General features: G+C 42.1%; 2 protein-coding genes across 3 annotated transcripts; both read right to left on the bottom strand.

Moving 5' to 3' along the window:
- Positions 1-224: 224 nt before the first annotated feature.
- On the bottom strand, positions 225-9,313 carry alg9 (ALG9 alpha-1,2-mannosyltransferase). The gene is made up of 15 exons (XM_076101783.1): positions 8,273-9,313; positions 4,918-5,053; positions 4,646-4,780; positions 4,249-4,319; positions 4,063-4,151; positions 3,743-3,878; positions 3,505-3,592; positions 3,075-3,180; positions 2,611-2,733; positions 2,145-2,299; positions 1,905-2,034; positions 1,665-1,812; positions 1,447-1,576; positions 1,220-1,350; positions 225-922 (listed from the first exon to the last, which is right to left on the bottom strand). Exons 1-15 carry the CDS (start codon positions 8,449-8,451, stop codon positions 799-801), a joined length of 1,881 nt encoding a protein of 626 aa, XP_075957898.1. The 5' UTR covers positions 8,452-9,313; the 3' UTR covers positions 225-798.
- A 194-nt stretch (positions 9,314-9,507) lies between these two features.
- Positions 9,508-12,836, bottom strand: fdxacb1 (ferredoxin-fold anticodon binding domain containing 1). Of its 2 annotated transcripts, none has more exons than XM_076101781.1 (6): positions 12,817-12,836; positions 12,333-12,521; positions 12,088-12,244; positions 11,414-11,617; positions 11,164-11,322; positions 9,508-11,066 (listed from the first exon to the last, which is right to left on the bottom strand). In XM_076101781.1, exons 2-6 carry the CDS (start codon positions 12,508-12,510, stop codon positions 9,809-9,811), a joined length of 1,956 nt encoding a protein of 651 aa, XP_075957896.1. In that variant the 5' UTR covers positions 12,511-12,521; positions 12,817-12,836; the 3' UTR covers positions 9,508-9,808. The 2 variants fall into 2 exon arrangements, with proteins under 2 accessions (XP_075957896.1, XP_075957895.1); XM_076101780.1 differs by lacking the exon at positions 12,817-12,836 and adding an exon at positions 12,633-12,810.
- Between the last annotated feature and the right edge of the window lie 11 nt (positions 12,837-12,847).

Raw genomic sequence — 12,847 nt, forward strand, 5'->3', positions numbered from 1 at the left:
TTGAGTGCCTGCAGCGTGACCACATCAATGGCATGACATCAAAGAGAATGACAACATATAGCATCATTAATATTACTTATTCAGAATGTATAATGCCTTGACGTCTCTCCTGTAAGTGAGAGTGGTTTGTATGTTTGTTACATCTTCAAATAAAATGAGATTAGAAGTGAATCTGCCTGCTTGTGGTGAAGTGATTTTACTGTCCCAATGAAACAACAGGAAGCTTGTATTAGCAGTCAATCATGTTTTCTTTATTAACATTCCAAGTTAAATTAACAACGCACCCTCGCTGTCATTCATCTCCACTCACACAGAGCACACAAGAAGATACTGTTCAACTGCAGACAAGCAAACACTACAAGATTTCTTAAACTCATCATTCAGAAAAGTACTTCCATTCAGGCCACATTTTCAAATAAAGTATGAAAAAGACCACTCACGGCCTGTCTAAATACATGTCAAATCTTGTAGTGTGCATCCACCAAACATTCATTTACACACCGACAAACACAAACACACTGAGATAAAAATGTTTGACATACAGGTCCAGCTGATACCTGCCAAGCTCGCATACATAACATTTCTCCTCAGTCACACACACATACATGAACCCAAAGGCAGAAATAATGTCCTTAAAGGGTCTGATATCTTCAAATGAGACAAATACTTCGAAAAACATGCATGCATACGTGTCCAACCATCACGCGCACACACACACAAATACCAGCTGTTTTGAGGGTAAGTGATTGATATCCGTTGTTAAGATTTTGTACTTGGGGCCAAGTTGAGGTTCAACGGTCAGCCATGGGTCCGCTTACGAGGCTGCTTTTGCCGCCGTGGTTTCAAGATGACGTAGCGCCTGTAGGTGGTGTGTTGGTCTGATATAAACGGGATGTAGAGCGCTCTGAAGAGAGGAGATGACCTGATAGAGAAATAGTTTTTATTAAGAAACTGCATCAGTCTCTCTGAAGCCTTTGTACGCAGTAAAAATAGATAGGAGGTAATTTTCTATTTCGTTTTGACAAGTAATTGAATCAATGCTGAAGTTCTACCAAATGTCAACAGGATACTCTCTTACCCTTACATTTTCTTTTATTTTTAAAGCTACAATACATTAAACTTTTTTAAATGTAAGGATTAACATATTTACGATCTTCTGAAGATACGTTTTTTTCTTTGTCCCAATAGTTCTGTGTAAATGACACATTTGGGAAAATACCTTGAGGCTTGAAGGAAAGGCTTAAAGGCGATGATGGTCCACTCCTCTTTGCTGGCTGAATAACGAGGCTCAAGTGGCGTCTCTTCATCCAAGTCCAGATCCACTACGTAGTGGCACTGCCGTATATCCATCTGCCCAGAGTAGAAATTTCCCAATTAAAACGACAACTACTTGTAAATACAGTGTCCATGTGTCAACACATGAGCACATGTGTCTGAGTGACTCACATATCTGGTTGGCTCCTCCTGGTTCTGGTCATTCATATTAGCTGGGATGGCCTGTGTGGCCAGAGGACCAGAGGCATATGGCTGTGGTAGCTGCCCTTTAAACTCAGACTGAATGAAGTGCAGTTGCCAGCTGTAGATTGGGAAGAGAAACTATCAGCAACCTGGAAATGAGAAAATACACGTTCCATACTTATTTGGACAAAGACCTGGATACTGACTTGTGCGGTAGCAGGAAGCTGCTCGGGAAGCGATACCACTCTTTGCCCACACACACACTAACAGGTCTGCCTTCAGGGACTGAGTGAAGAGTAGGATCCTTGGCGATGCGATGGAACTCTGGGTACAGGTCCAGAGGGGCGTGGTAGCCTGTAGACAAAGGAAAAAATATAATTTCATCTATCTTGAACTGCTTGCTTTTGTTGCCTGGGCGATTAGTGTCTGTGTGTACACACACACACCTTTGAAGAGGGCGACAGAGCGAGACAGTGACAGGACTGAGAAAACCAGGACTGTGCTTAGAGCCAACCAGTTGGAGGAGACCGTGTAGTGCTCCAGTCGGTACCGCTGGAACAGGAAGTGGTAGCATTTCTGCAGGAAATAAAATGAATCAGTAACAACAACAAAGTGCCACAGATTTCAAAAGGGGTCTAACACAAGTGAAGCCCACGAACATGGACTAGCATTTTCGCAAAACACACCTGTAGAGAGGAGAGGGCCACTGCCCCACTGAGGCAGATGAGAGGGTAGATGGGAAAGAGGAACCGCTCTTCTTTATGAGGTCTGGTGAAGAAAACCAACATCCACAGATACATGGGAGACAGAGTCAGCCAGTATGGACGGCCCAGGTTCTGCACTGCAGAAAACACATGTGTGCACAAGCACGTGGAATTTGAATATTCACATAACAGCCAAAACAAACCTTTTAAACAGCATATATGCCTATACTGAGGAGGACTCGGGTACATAGCCAGCCATTGATAGCTTCAATGGCTGGGTAGATTTTTGATGTTTTGTAATAATAACAGTTAACAGTTACAGAAATCCACATTCAATCCGTTTCCCAAAATAACTTATATGTCATATGTGTGTCATTACCACACCACTTATATTCATTCATGATACTGTATAAATACTGTTCTGCTGCGGCACCATTTCCAGCCTCACCATTGAACCTGTGTAACAGTGTCTCCATGAGAGCTGTGAGTGGCAGAGACAACAGTGCCAAAGCAAACACCAGGTTGAAGTTCAGGATCCCATTTGCAAAGTAGAAATGCCACGGCTCTGTACCTGAAAATGAAACGACACAAAATATGCAAACCATCACTGCACATGTACAAACTATCACAATAAGGACATAAAGTTATTGAAAGTTATGCAAGTTATTTTAAGGGGAACTCCACAGAGGGGATAGTCAAAGATTTTGCTTTACCAGGCAAAACATTGAATACTGGTGGTGGAGACAAAAGCCCAAAAGTCCTACACATATCGTGTTATTGTCTGTGAATTAAGCCTTTGTCTATTTACAACCGATTGGCACTCTCTCAAAGGGTTTGATATACTAGGGTTGATGATGGGATGCCCTCTTGAGTTAACTAAAAACAGTGCAGCTTTAAATTGTTCATGCTTACCATACAGATCAGGTCCATGTGGTGTGAAGACATTATATAGCAGAATATTGAGCGGAGCAATGACCAGTTTGCCATAAAAGAAAGAGTCTACTGCCACGAGGGGTACCTGACAAAGACACAAAGGACCCGTTTACATTTAGCAACATTATATTATATACTTTATGAATTGTTACAAATGTATCTCTACAGAGTGCACATATTTACCATGACAATGCCTATTTTAATTGTCTGTATGACACATATGAAAAGAAGGAGAACATGTAATATCCTATAATATTCCTGCATTAATGATTAACTCTCCCACAGGTGGTCTGTGCAAACACTGCAGCTGTGACACTGCAAAGAAATTCATATACATGCACCTTTGTCCTGTAACATGCACATTTAAATACTTGTTTATTTCATTTGCATTTAAAAAAAATATTCTCACCAGCAGCAGAAGCAGGGCAACAGCTGACCAGGTGATAAAACTTCTCCACTGCCTTTTTAACACCAGCAGGTCGAAGGCGATGGGAATCCTGAGCAGAAAATGAATGAAAGCTGTTTTAAAGAGGAATACATTTTGACACGTCTTTAGTGAGGGAATGTAGTGCCGACAAAATAGGCCTTTTAGTTTACGCCTTTTAGTTTACGCCTTTTAGTTTACGCCTTTTAGTTTACGCCGTTACCCGACAAGAGCAGAGAACGGCCATCCGACGATGGCGCCAGCAGCCACACCCGCAATGGCCAACGGTGTCGAGTCCTGAAACCACCCCGTCATGGCCACCAGCGTTGTGTACATACAGAACGAGGAAGGCAGGAATGCTGAGGAGCAAGAACAGAAGAGGAGGATGGATCAGAGAAAAGAACCTGTCACAAGTTATTCAAAAAAGATGGATGTAAACACCAACGAGGGATGGGATGAATGTTGAATAGATAAATGAAACGAACAAAGAAACAGATGACAAGAGAGGGAAATGGATTAACTCGGTAAATAAATCTGACCAACCTGCAGACGAGCAGAACATTCCCGTGCTCAGGACAAGGAAGGCCAACATTAGACGGCCCACATGCAAACCAAACTTCTTACAAACTGCCCTGTGTCACACACACACAAACAAACGGTTAAATTGCTAAATGTGTAAGCCGAAGCACTTAGGATGCCCACTTGCATTTAAGAGGAATGTAAACTCACTTGTAGAAATAGAGTTCACAGACACAGCAGGAGAATGCTAAGACGCATCGCACAAAGTAGAACACCAACACCTGCAACACAATCAGAACACAATGCTGAAACTTCTGCAAACATACCAGTATATTGATACACACACATCTGTGTGTGTGTGTGTGTATGTGTGTATGTTTAAAAAAAAATGAAAAATACATATTTTTCTTAAAAGGAGCATGTGTGTTTATATAATTCCCCACATAGTATATGTTCCTACATACTGGAGGAGGGCACTTGCAGTTTAAGATAAACAGTCCTCTCACTTCAGAAGAGAAAATTGGGAAGAAAAAATAGCTGATGATTATGCTGTAACTCATCTGAAGTCATTTAAAATATCAACAAACATTGAAGTTGGAATAGATACCTTGTTTGTCTGTAGAACGTGGGCATGCAAACAAGCAGGAAGAGCATGTAACCACAAGTAAGCGTACGACCTGATGGCGTACAATGGAGAATATTCCCATGTTTGCATCCCTGTGCCGTACAGCAGGTAGTGCATCTGTCAAAACAGTCATCACAACAATTAGATTAACAGTTAACGGATAAAGAAAGAGAAGTAGTATCTTGCTGGAACAACAAAGACATTCTGACACGGATAACACTTCAGGATCTCTGAAAGCAGTGAGCAGTACTCACAGGCTCCCAGTAGTTGAAGGTCTCATCGCAGTCTGAGATGTTGCTGAGCAGAGCTGCACAAAAACGTGCGGAGAGCAGGCATTTAAACGCAGTGGAACCTTCTGGAGCCCACACCTGCCCTCCACGACTTACTGACCTATAGAAAACACAGATGCACCATTGCTGTATACTAATACACATACAAATATATGCACTATTATTACGATCCACTACATCTAAATCTACCACAATGTACTCAAATAGTCCATCATGTCTGCTTCATGCATAGTTAACAGAAAATGAACTAGATCTTAAGAGTCTAATTAGCCATGAAGGAACCTGATGACCCTGTATACGGGCCTTTGATGCTCGTCTATGTGTTTTAACATTCACAGGCTTAACTGATTGATGTTTCCAACGCATCTGTTTTTAATAAACCACCAATTATGGTAATTATTAATTAATGTGCCCTTAATTACAAAATATACACAATCTCACAACAGAGAAAAGCCTGAATTACTCGGAGGATTCAAAGACAGCGGAAACATGGTTGATCTATATCCGAGCAGTATCACTCACAGAATCAAAAGGCCTATTAACACTAGTGATACATTATACAGTTGCACAGCTGTCCTCCACTACTTCTCCGGTTCGAGGTTTTTGCTATTAGCTGTCAGTTTTCAGCTTGTGGCTCTGTCCTGTTTTAAGTTGACATTTTACATAATAAATAACATATTTTTATCTTAAATTTGTATCCTTTATATTAGTTTTTCTTCTAATTAGTTTTCACAGTCTTAAAAGCATACAACATTGTATTTCACTGCACATATTGTAAACGTATGAATCCTTGAATGATAAACCCAATCTATAGCCAGTGGTGTATAAAGTACCCAAAAGCCATACTTAAGTAAAGATACCTTACTGGAAAATGACTCCAGTAAAAGTAAAAGTCACCTATTAGAATACTACTTGAGTAAAAGTCTTAAAGTATCTGATATTTATTGTACTTAAGTATCAAAAGTAATTTTCTGATATTAAATGTACTTAAGTATTGAAAGTAAAAGTAAATGCTGTTTATAAAAAAGCAAAGGGTCAGAATTTTGAGAATTATGAAGTTTATTCTTTTAAGTGCTGTGGCACCATGACCAAGGACATGGAGCTGTGTTGAAAATAATTGGGTTGGCTGTGATCCATCCAGGAGCAACAATGTTCAACATAATATATTGTACATAAGTATACTTTTGCATCTGCTATGAACTTATCATCATAATTCTCCGAAAAGCAATATGACACTATGAAGGAGTTGTAACAGTGCGTTTATAAGTATGCTCATTCCGACTAGAGGATGTAGAGGGCAAATGCATAATATTGTGTTCAGCAAAAAATATCCACTTGATGCATCAGGTCAGTGTTGTGAGAAAGGACACCTGCCTTGTAAACTCCTATGGGCCTGATTTGAACACAATAGGCAAAGGTTTTGCTCAAGCTGAATCTGCAATTGGGCGACTGCTACCATCATAACTCCATCTGATCATCCACAAAATGACTCAAATATCAAAACATGATCAATACTAAAGCAGCACCGAAAGTAACAACCCAGTCATTACTTGAAACTGAAAAATGTCCTGTTCATCTTCAAAAGACAATTCTACTACAATATAGCTTCTTTACATTCTAATAGAATGTAAAGAAGCTACATTGTATAGAATGATTCTATTGAAGTTATTCCTTTTTAAAATGTTTTAGACGAGTCACTAATCACTTTAAAAGAGTGATTATAGCTGATTTAACTTACAGACATGAGATTGATCTTCTCATGTCACTCTCTTTATACAATGATATAAATTCATCCCCGTTTTATTGATATCTTACGAAAAGTTACTCCTCATTTTTCGTTCGTTTTTCCTGCAAAAGTCCAGCAACATGAGTCTGTTTTCGCTTGTTACATGCATACTGTCTTTTCAAAATAAACTTCCATCTTCACAGGAAACAACTAAGGTTTAGGCGATGAAAGTACTTAGTTAGGTTTAGGAAAAGATCGTGGTTTGCGTTAAAATATCTACGGAAGTGGCGTTGCTTAAGTACGGAAGTCACGTCACAAATAAATCAACATTGGCTTCTCGTTTCACACACGGCACAAACTGCGGCCTCCTGGAGGAAACACCAGTGTTTGTTTGACCCATCCACCTCTCCTCATCCCACCCGTCCTGTGTGGAATTCTACTCGTGTTGTCGCTTGCTAGCTATAGCATGTAGCATCCTGGGCATCACTGGGAATCAAAACACCGCGGCTTTGAGAGCACTTGTTTGCAATTGCGCATTAACATGATTAACCAATGATTTAACTTGCAAGCTAGGACCACTGATTCGCCAAACCTGCTTGCTTGCAGTCTCTGTTCCACCACAGTCCCCGACGCTGGTCTCATGATTCATTTTTTTTCTAAAGATAGATTTGATTTTGTAGCGAGTAACGAAGGTTTCAGGGGAAATGTATCGGAGTAAAAGCATCAGTTTTCTTTGCAAAATGTAGTGAAGTAAAAGTAAAAGTCAACAGAAATATAAATAGTAAAGTACAGATATCCAAAAAAACGACTTAAGTACTATACACCACTATAGCTATATAATTTGTAGTTTCTAGTAGTGTGTTTAATGAGCAGATTGCTATTAAATCATAACAGCTGTCTGACACTACTTTATCAGTAGAAAAACACTTTATATGTCAATGCCCATTATAATTACCCACCTGGTATGGACAGCTGTGTTCCTGTTCAGAGTTACTACAATAAGTAAAGACGGTATGTACAACCATTCATTGTTGTTATCAGTAACAGTGATAACCTCTCGTTCACACCCATCATCACACTAGTTAGCTCAGCTGTTGCACGTGCAGTCCAAGGCTGCAGCGTGTTATTATGACACGTCATCTTACACACTGATAGGATTTAATGTCAAAGGACTTCAGCAACGTATTAACGACAACAATCACGGAATCAAAATAAACGTTTATGTCCGTGTTGAGCACGAGTTGACCCCCCTCGTGCCAGGTTAACTGTCAGTGTTGCAGCAGAATGAATGAAGCTGACCAGGTGACCCACCTGCTTTACGTCGCTCTACTAAAAACATGCAACTAGCTATTGGGGCGGAAACACAACGTAACAGTCATTGCAATTAAAAGTACTCTAACGACATTGTCCCGTGTGCTGTTGTGTGGACATTTTCAGTCGTCGCTGTCGTGTTGTTGTTATCCAAACTTGCTCAAGGTATCAAAGTAGCTAGTTAGCTAGCTAGCTTCCTCTGCTCGGGCTGTCACAGTCACACCGGGAGGATGGAGCTCTCAGCCCCGAGCTAACGCCTCTTCTCCCCCGGCTCATACTCACTCTTGCCGGGTCTCTGTTATGTTACTGTCATCGCCGCCTTTCTCCTCTTTCGGTGGCCGAGCTTCGGCGGCGACGTTCACGTTGTTTGCATCTTGTCTGCTCCCTCGCCTGGTTCGCTGCCGAAGCGCTTTGGCCGCCATGTTTTTTCCGACGCTGCTCCCGAGTCGCGCTTCGTTCATTTTCGCCGCTGTCCGGTTATTGACAGCTCTCCTCACCGGAGACTGTGGCGATAGGACCTCTCAGTCAACCGCACTCTGCAATATATTTTATTTATATTTGTAAGTCGCTTTGGATAAAAGCGTCTGCTGAATGACTGTAATGTAATGTAATACTGATGGGTAACGAGTACAATTGGTACATTTCCAATTTATCATTTCCAGTGACCTGCCAACATAATCTAGAGCGTTTTAGTCAGTGCACAGCTGGCAGGCTGAACACATGACATTCAACAAAGTGTACAATTATAAATTAATAATTCATGAATTCATAGCCTACTTGGGTTTAAGTGGAGCAGTTCTTTAAAACAAAAAGAAGAAACCAGGATAAGGATATCAAAAACTACTTATAATTCAACACAACTAAATCCCAACAGTGTCGCATCTATTTTCCAATAATAAATATTCATAGTTCTTTCTCCTAGTTACCCAAAGGTCTCAAATCTAACATCAGAGGAACGATGGAAAGTAAACGAAATTACTGTACTTAATTACAATTCTGAGATACTTGTACTATAACTATAGTATCCAATTGAAGCTATACTTATACTCCACTACATTTCAGAGGGAAATATTGCACTTTTTACTTCACATTTATTTAACTGCTATAGTTTCTTGATACTTTGATCTGACAATTAAAACGTATGATCAGTTTATTAAATGTGATGCACTGTTATGGATTAAAGGTCCCACATACCCTCATAGACGTGTTCAGTTGCTGATAAGATCCACTCAAATTAGAGTTGTTTGAAGCTATGCTGGGATTTACATGAGGTCTTCAAAAAAAATTTGAATGCAGGATTTTTACTAGGACAGAATACTTATACACTGTGGTATTGTTACTATGCTCAATTGAAGGAGTAGTTTCACCTCCACTGCAGAGGTACAAACTGGCTCCTGGACTTGATTCCAGGGCTGTTACTTGCAAAAATACTTTCTTTGATGCTTTGTCACAGAACGTACTACGTGTGAATTTTTTATTTTATCACTACAAATTGATGTTAAATAAGTCAAAAAGCACACTGTGGTATATTGTATAATTGCTTTCAATTTACAGAAAACACCAACCAGAAAACATGGTTTGTGGACTCATACCTGTCCAATAAAGATGATTCTGATAACATGATACTTAAAGCAGCACACACAACAGATACACAGAAAACACATTTTACTGATAAACTATAGCACGCAATGCCTCAACTACTGTAAACACTTCAACTACAGTTTTGCAGTTTATACGCTTATAATTTGCATAGCAGGTACAAACACATGTAATTAAAAAGAGGTGAAGTCCCCGGTCCTCCTTAAGATTCAAATGTTGCTACCGGATGGTGACTTGCAACCGAGAGGTGAGACAGGTTTCTAGGTCTTTATGAAACTGGAGGGCTTGTGTGTGTGACAGAGCATGTGTGTTTGAGTGGTAGACGAGTCTGTAGCAGTAACTGGTCTGGCTGAGGTCAGGATGTGAGAACGTGTCCATGAGTTTAACTTGCTCCACGGTCCCGTGACTGGCCTCTCGGATCACAGCGTGGAACTTCCTTTCCTGCCACGTCGGCCCTGTCCAGAAGCTAATGTCGAAGCTGAAGTGCTCGGGGAACAGGGAGAAGGGGTGGAAAGGTTTCCCCGGAGGTGGGCAGAGTTCAAACTGCAGTAAAAAGCGTGGGTCATGTGACCACAGCAGCCGCCAGTCGGGGAGTGAGAACGCGAGCACGGAAAGAAGGTCCAAATTAAGGGACACGGTGACACTGACGTCGCTGATGTTGTCACTTGCATTGCTTGCAAACACCTTACCGACCAAACCCTTCTGCGGTGCCACCAGACGCAGACCTCCCTGTTCTGGGACTAAGGAGACCCCATAGGGTGCGAGCAGCGTCGCCAGTCTCTGTCCGAGCAATTTGATTGGCTCACGTTGTGAGGGGAAAACACCTCTGAGGAGGAGCTCATGAAAGGCAGGCAGAGCCCAGAGGTTGACGGGCACGTTCTTGAACACCAAGCCACTAATGCCGAACAACGAGCCGGTGACACCATTGCACCCCCCACAGGGCCCCTCCTTCTTATGTCCTTCCCCTTCAACACTTTTATTATTCCCCTCATCCTCCCCGTGACTCCCTGCATTGTCAACCAACTCTTCTTTTTTAGTTAGAAGCTCTTCCATCTGAGGAAGCAGTGACGGACGCAGCATATAAACACCACTTTCCCCCTCAGGATCGATATCAAGTAAGCATGTAGACCTCAGGCTCTCGGCTCCTTTACTCTTCACCCGGTCCACTTCATCGGAGGTGAGACACGTGGTTGACAGAGTGTCTTGTGTGTCTGTTCGTCCCAGACTGTCCAAAAACAGATATTTTTCTTTGTCTGCGGAGGTGTCTGCGTCAGAGTCGACGTCTTTCTGAAGCAGGCGGATCCAGTAGCAGTCCGTCTCGTCGACATCACAGCCGGCCGCCTGCAGCCGTTTGGCCGCGAGGAGGAAGGGAACGGTCTCTGTCGTCATGGAGACAGACCACTTCTCCACCAGCCCTTTGAGAAGAAAATCTTGCACCAACCTGACAGGGTGGACAGAGCCTGAGCAGAGAAATCCCCTGACGAAAGAGAAGAGGCAGTAAAGTGCCTGGTTATATAACTTTTGCGTTGGTGGCTTATTACTCAAACAGCATGAGAGTCTCTGTGTTCCTGTACCTGAATACATAATTATGGAGCTCAGCTGGTACGTCGTACAGAACTCTGTCCCCTTCAACAGCCTCCTCGACCGTAAGTATCTGAGCAGGGGTGTAGCATAGGCTGCGGGTAAACACGTGGAGTAAACCTTTCTCCACATGAAAGCCCTTATCCTGGCTCCTGCATAACAGCAACACCATCATTAGAGAGGGTCAGTATGCAAAGAGGTTGTTTCTATTTATACCCTGTTCCACTCACCTTTGCTCCTTACCTGTATCCAGTGCACTTGTAGCTCTGGTGTTTCTCTCTCTCAAAAGGATGGACATCACTAAGGATCAGGTGGGCCTCTGCTGCCATGGCAGCCACCTGCCAGCTGTTGTGCCACTCTCGCTTCGGTTGGTCCGCTGGTGTCCCACCCTGGCCGTTGCACAAGGAAACATGGACCTCTCCGTCTTCAGACAACACCTGGCCACAACTGGAGGCACAGAAAAAAACAACAACAAACAAAGTATTCAGGATGTCATCATGGAAAATGGAAAACATTGGGAACTTCATCAGTTTATAAAAGTACGTACTTAATGGAGCTGGGTGAAAACTATGTGATTATGAAAGATATATAGTATTGATATATTTCCCAGCCCTACCTGTAGTGCTATTCATTCAATAGATTGATTTGATGAGAGTTGCCTAGTTTTGGAGATATCCAAGATATCCTACTTGGTGCCTTACAGACATATTTCAGTCAGTAAATAGAAAAAAATCTGAAGAATGATACCTGGTTATTTTCATAATTTGTAGTTATTGAGCTAAACATTTGGAAACCAGTATTAAGGACTGTGAAAAAGGACGTTTTGGTGTGAAAAAGGAAGTTTTGGACACAAACGTTCTTCGACATGTTGGAATTGTCATTGTAGAGACACTGCTGTGAATGGATTGAATCTTTACCTGAGGAAGAAGTTTTTGAGAAGTTCTCGGTTCTTTTTAACCCCACTCTTTCTCCCGCAGTGAGGGAAGTTAAACACCACACGATCAAACACACAGCCCCGAAGAGACGCACAGTCCCCCAGCCTCGTGCAGTCCACCTCGAAAAGCACCGCCCCACCTGATTAACACACAAAAAGTGTACACAAAGAAAGTGCCAGAAAATACAACTCGGTACGAATATAAATAAGTAATCACAAACCCCCTACCTGAGTCCCGGATACTCTTAATGTGATCGGCTGCGCCTTCGTGCCGCAGTGCCTCCTCCTGATGCTGCAGACAGGTGGCCGTTATGCAGGTCTCTGTCTCCGAGTACAGCTGGCTCACAGATGCAGAGAAGGAGAAGTTCCCTTCTCCCACCAGCAATATGGACCTTGCAGGACACATGTTCAGTCCAACTGGAAATGGAAGGACACACAGAATAAACTCAATTTCCTGATGGTTGCACAAAAAATCAGCTTGAGTGCGAAAAGGAAGGATAAAAAGCGCATAAAAGCGACAGTGTCCACCTTCAGTCTTCTTCACGGGCTAATAGCGTAGTAATTGCATATTTTAGTGAGTAAAGTCTGTATCTTGTGTCTCAGACGACTGAACATCAGATATTATACTGACTGTACTGCCGCGCAAAGCCATTGACCTTCTCGTTATACTACCGGCGCTGCAGTACATGAAAGACGAATTATATTATCCCACCTGTAGCGGCTTGCGTTGAACGCTGTGTCGC

This window comes from Anarhichas minor, unplaced genomic scaffold, assembly GCF_050575085.1.
Source record: "Anarhichas minor isolate MPS153535 unplaced genomic scaffold, ASM5057508v1 ptg000027l, whole genome shotgun sequence".
Taxonomy (NCBI): domain Eukaryota; kingdom Metazoa; phylum Chordata; class Actinopteri; order Perciformes; family Anarhichadidae; genus Anarhichas; species Anarhichas minor.

Coding starts and splice junctions, on each gene's coding strand:
- alg9 (XM_076101783.1), bottom strand. CDS start 8,451: ATGAACGAAGCGCGACTCGGGAGCAGCGTCGGAAAAAACATGGCGGCC. Junction 3,593..3,742: donor CCGTTCTCTGCTCTTGTCGG/GTAACGGCGTAA, acceptor TTTTCTGCTCAG/GATTCCCATCGCCTTCGACC. Junction 2,300..2,610: donor ACTGTTACACAGGTTCAATG/GTGAGGCTGGAA, acceptor TGTTTTCTGCAG/TGCAGAACCTGGGCCGTCCA.
- fdxacb1 (XM_076101781.1), bottom strand. CDS start 12,510: ATGTGTCCTGCAAGGTCCATATTGCTGGTGGGAGAAGGGAACTTCTCC. Junction 11,618..12,087: donor CTCAAAAACTTCTTCCTCAG/GTAAAGATTCAA, acceptor CTGTGCCTCCAG/TTGTGGCCAGGTGTTGTCTG. Junction 11,067..11,163: donor CTCCATAATTATGTATTCAG/GTACAGGAACAC, acceptor CTCTTTCGTCAG/GGGATTTCTCTGCTCAGGCT.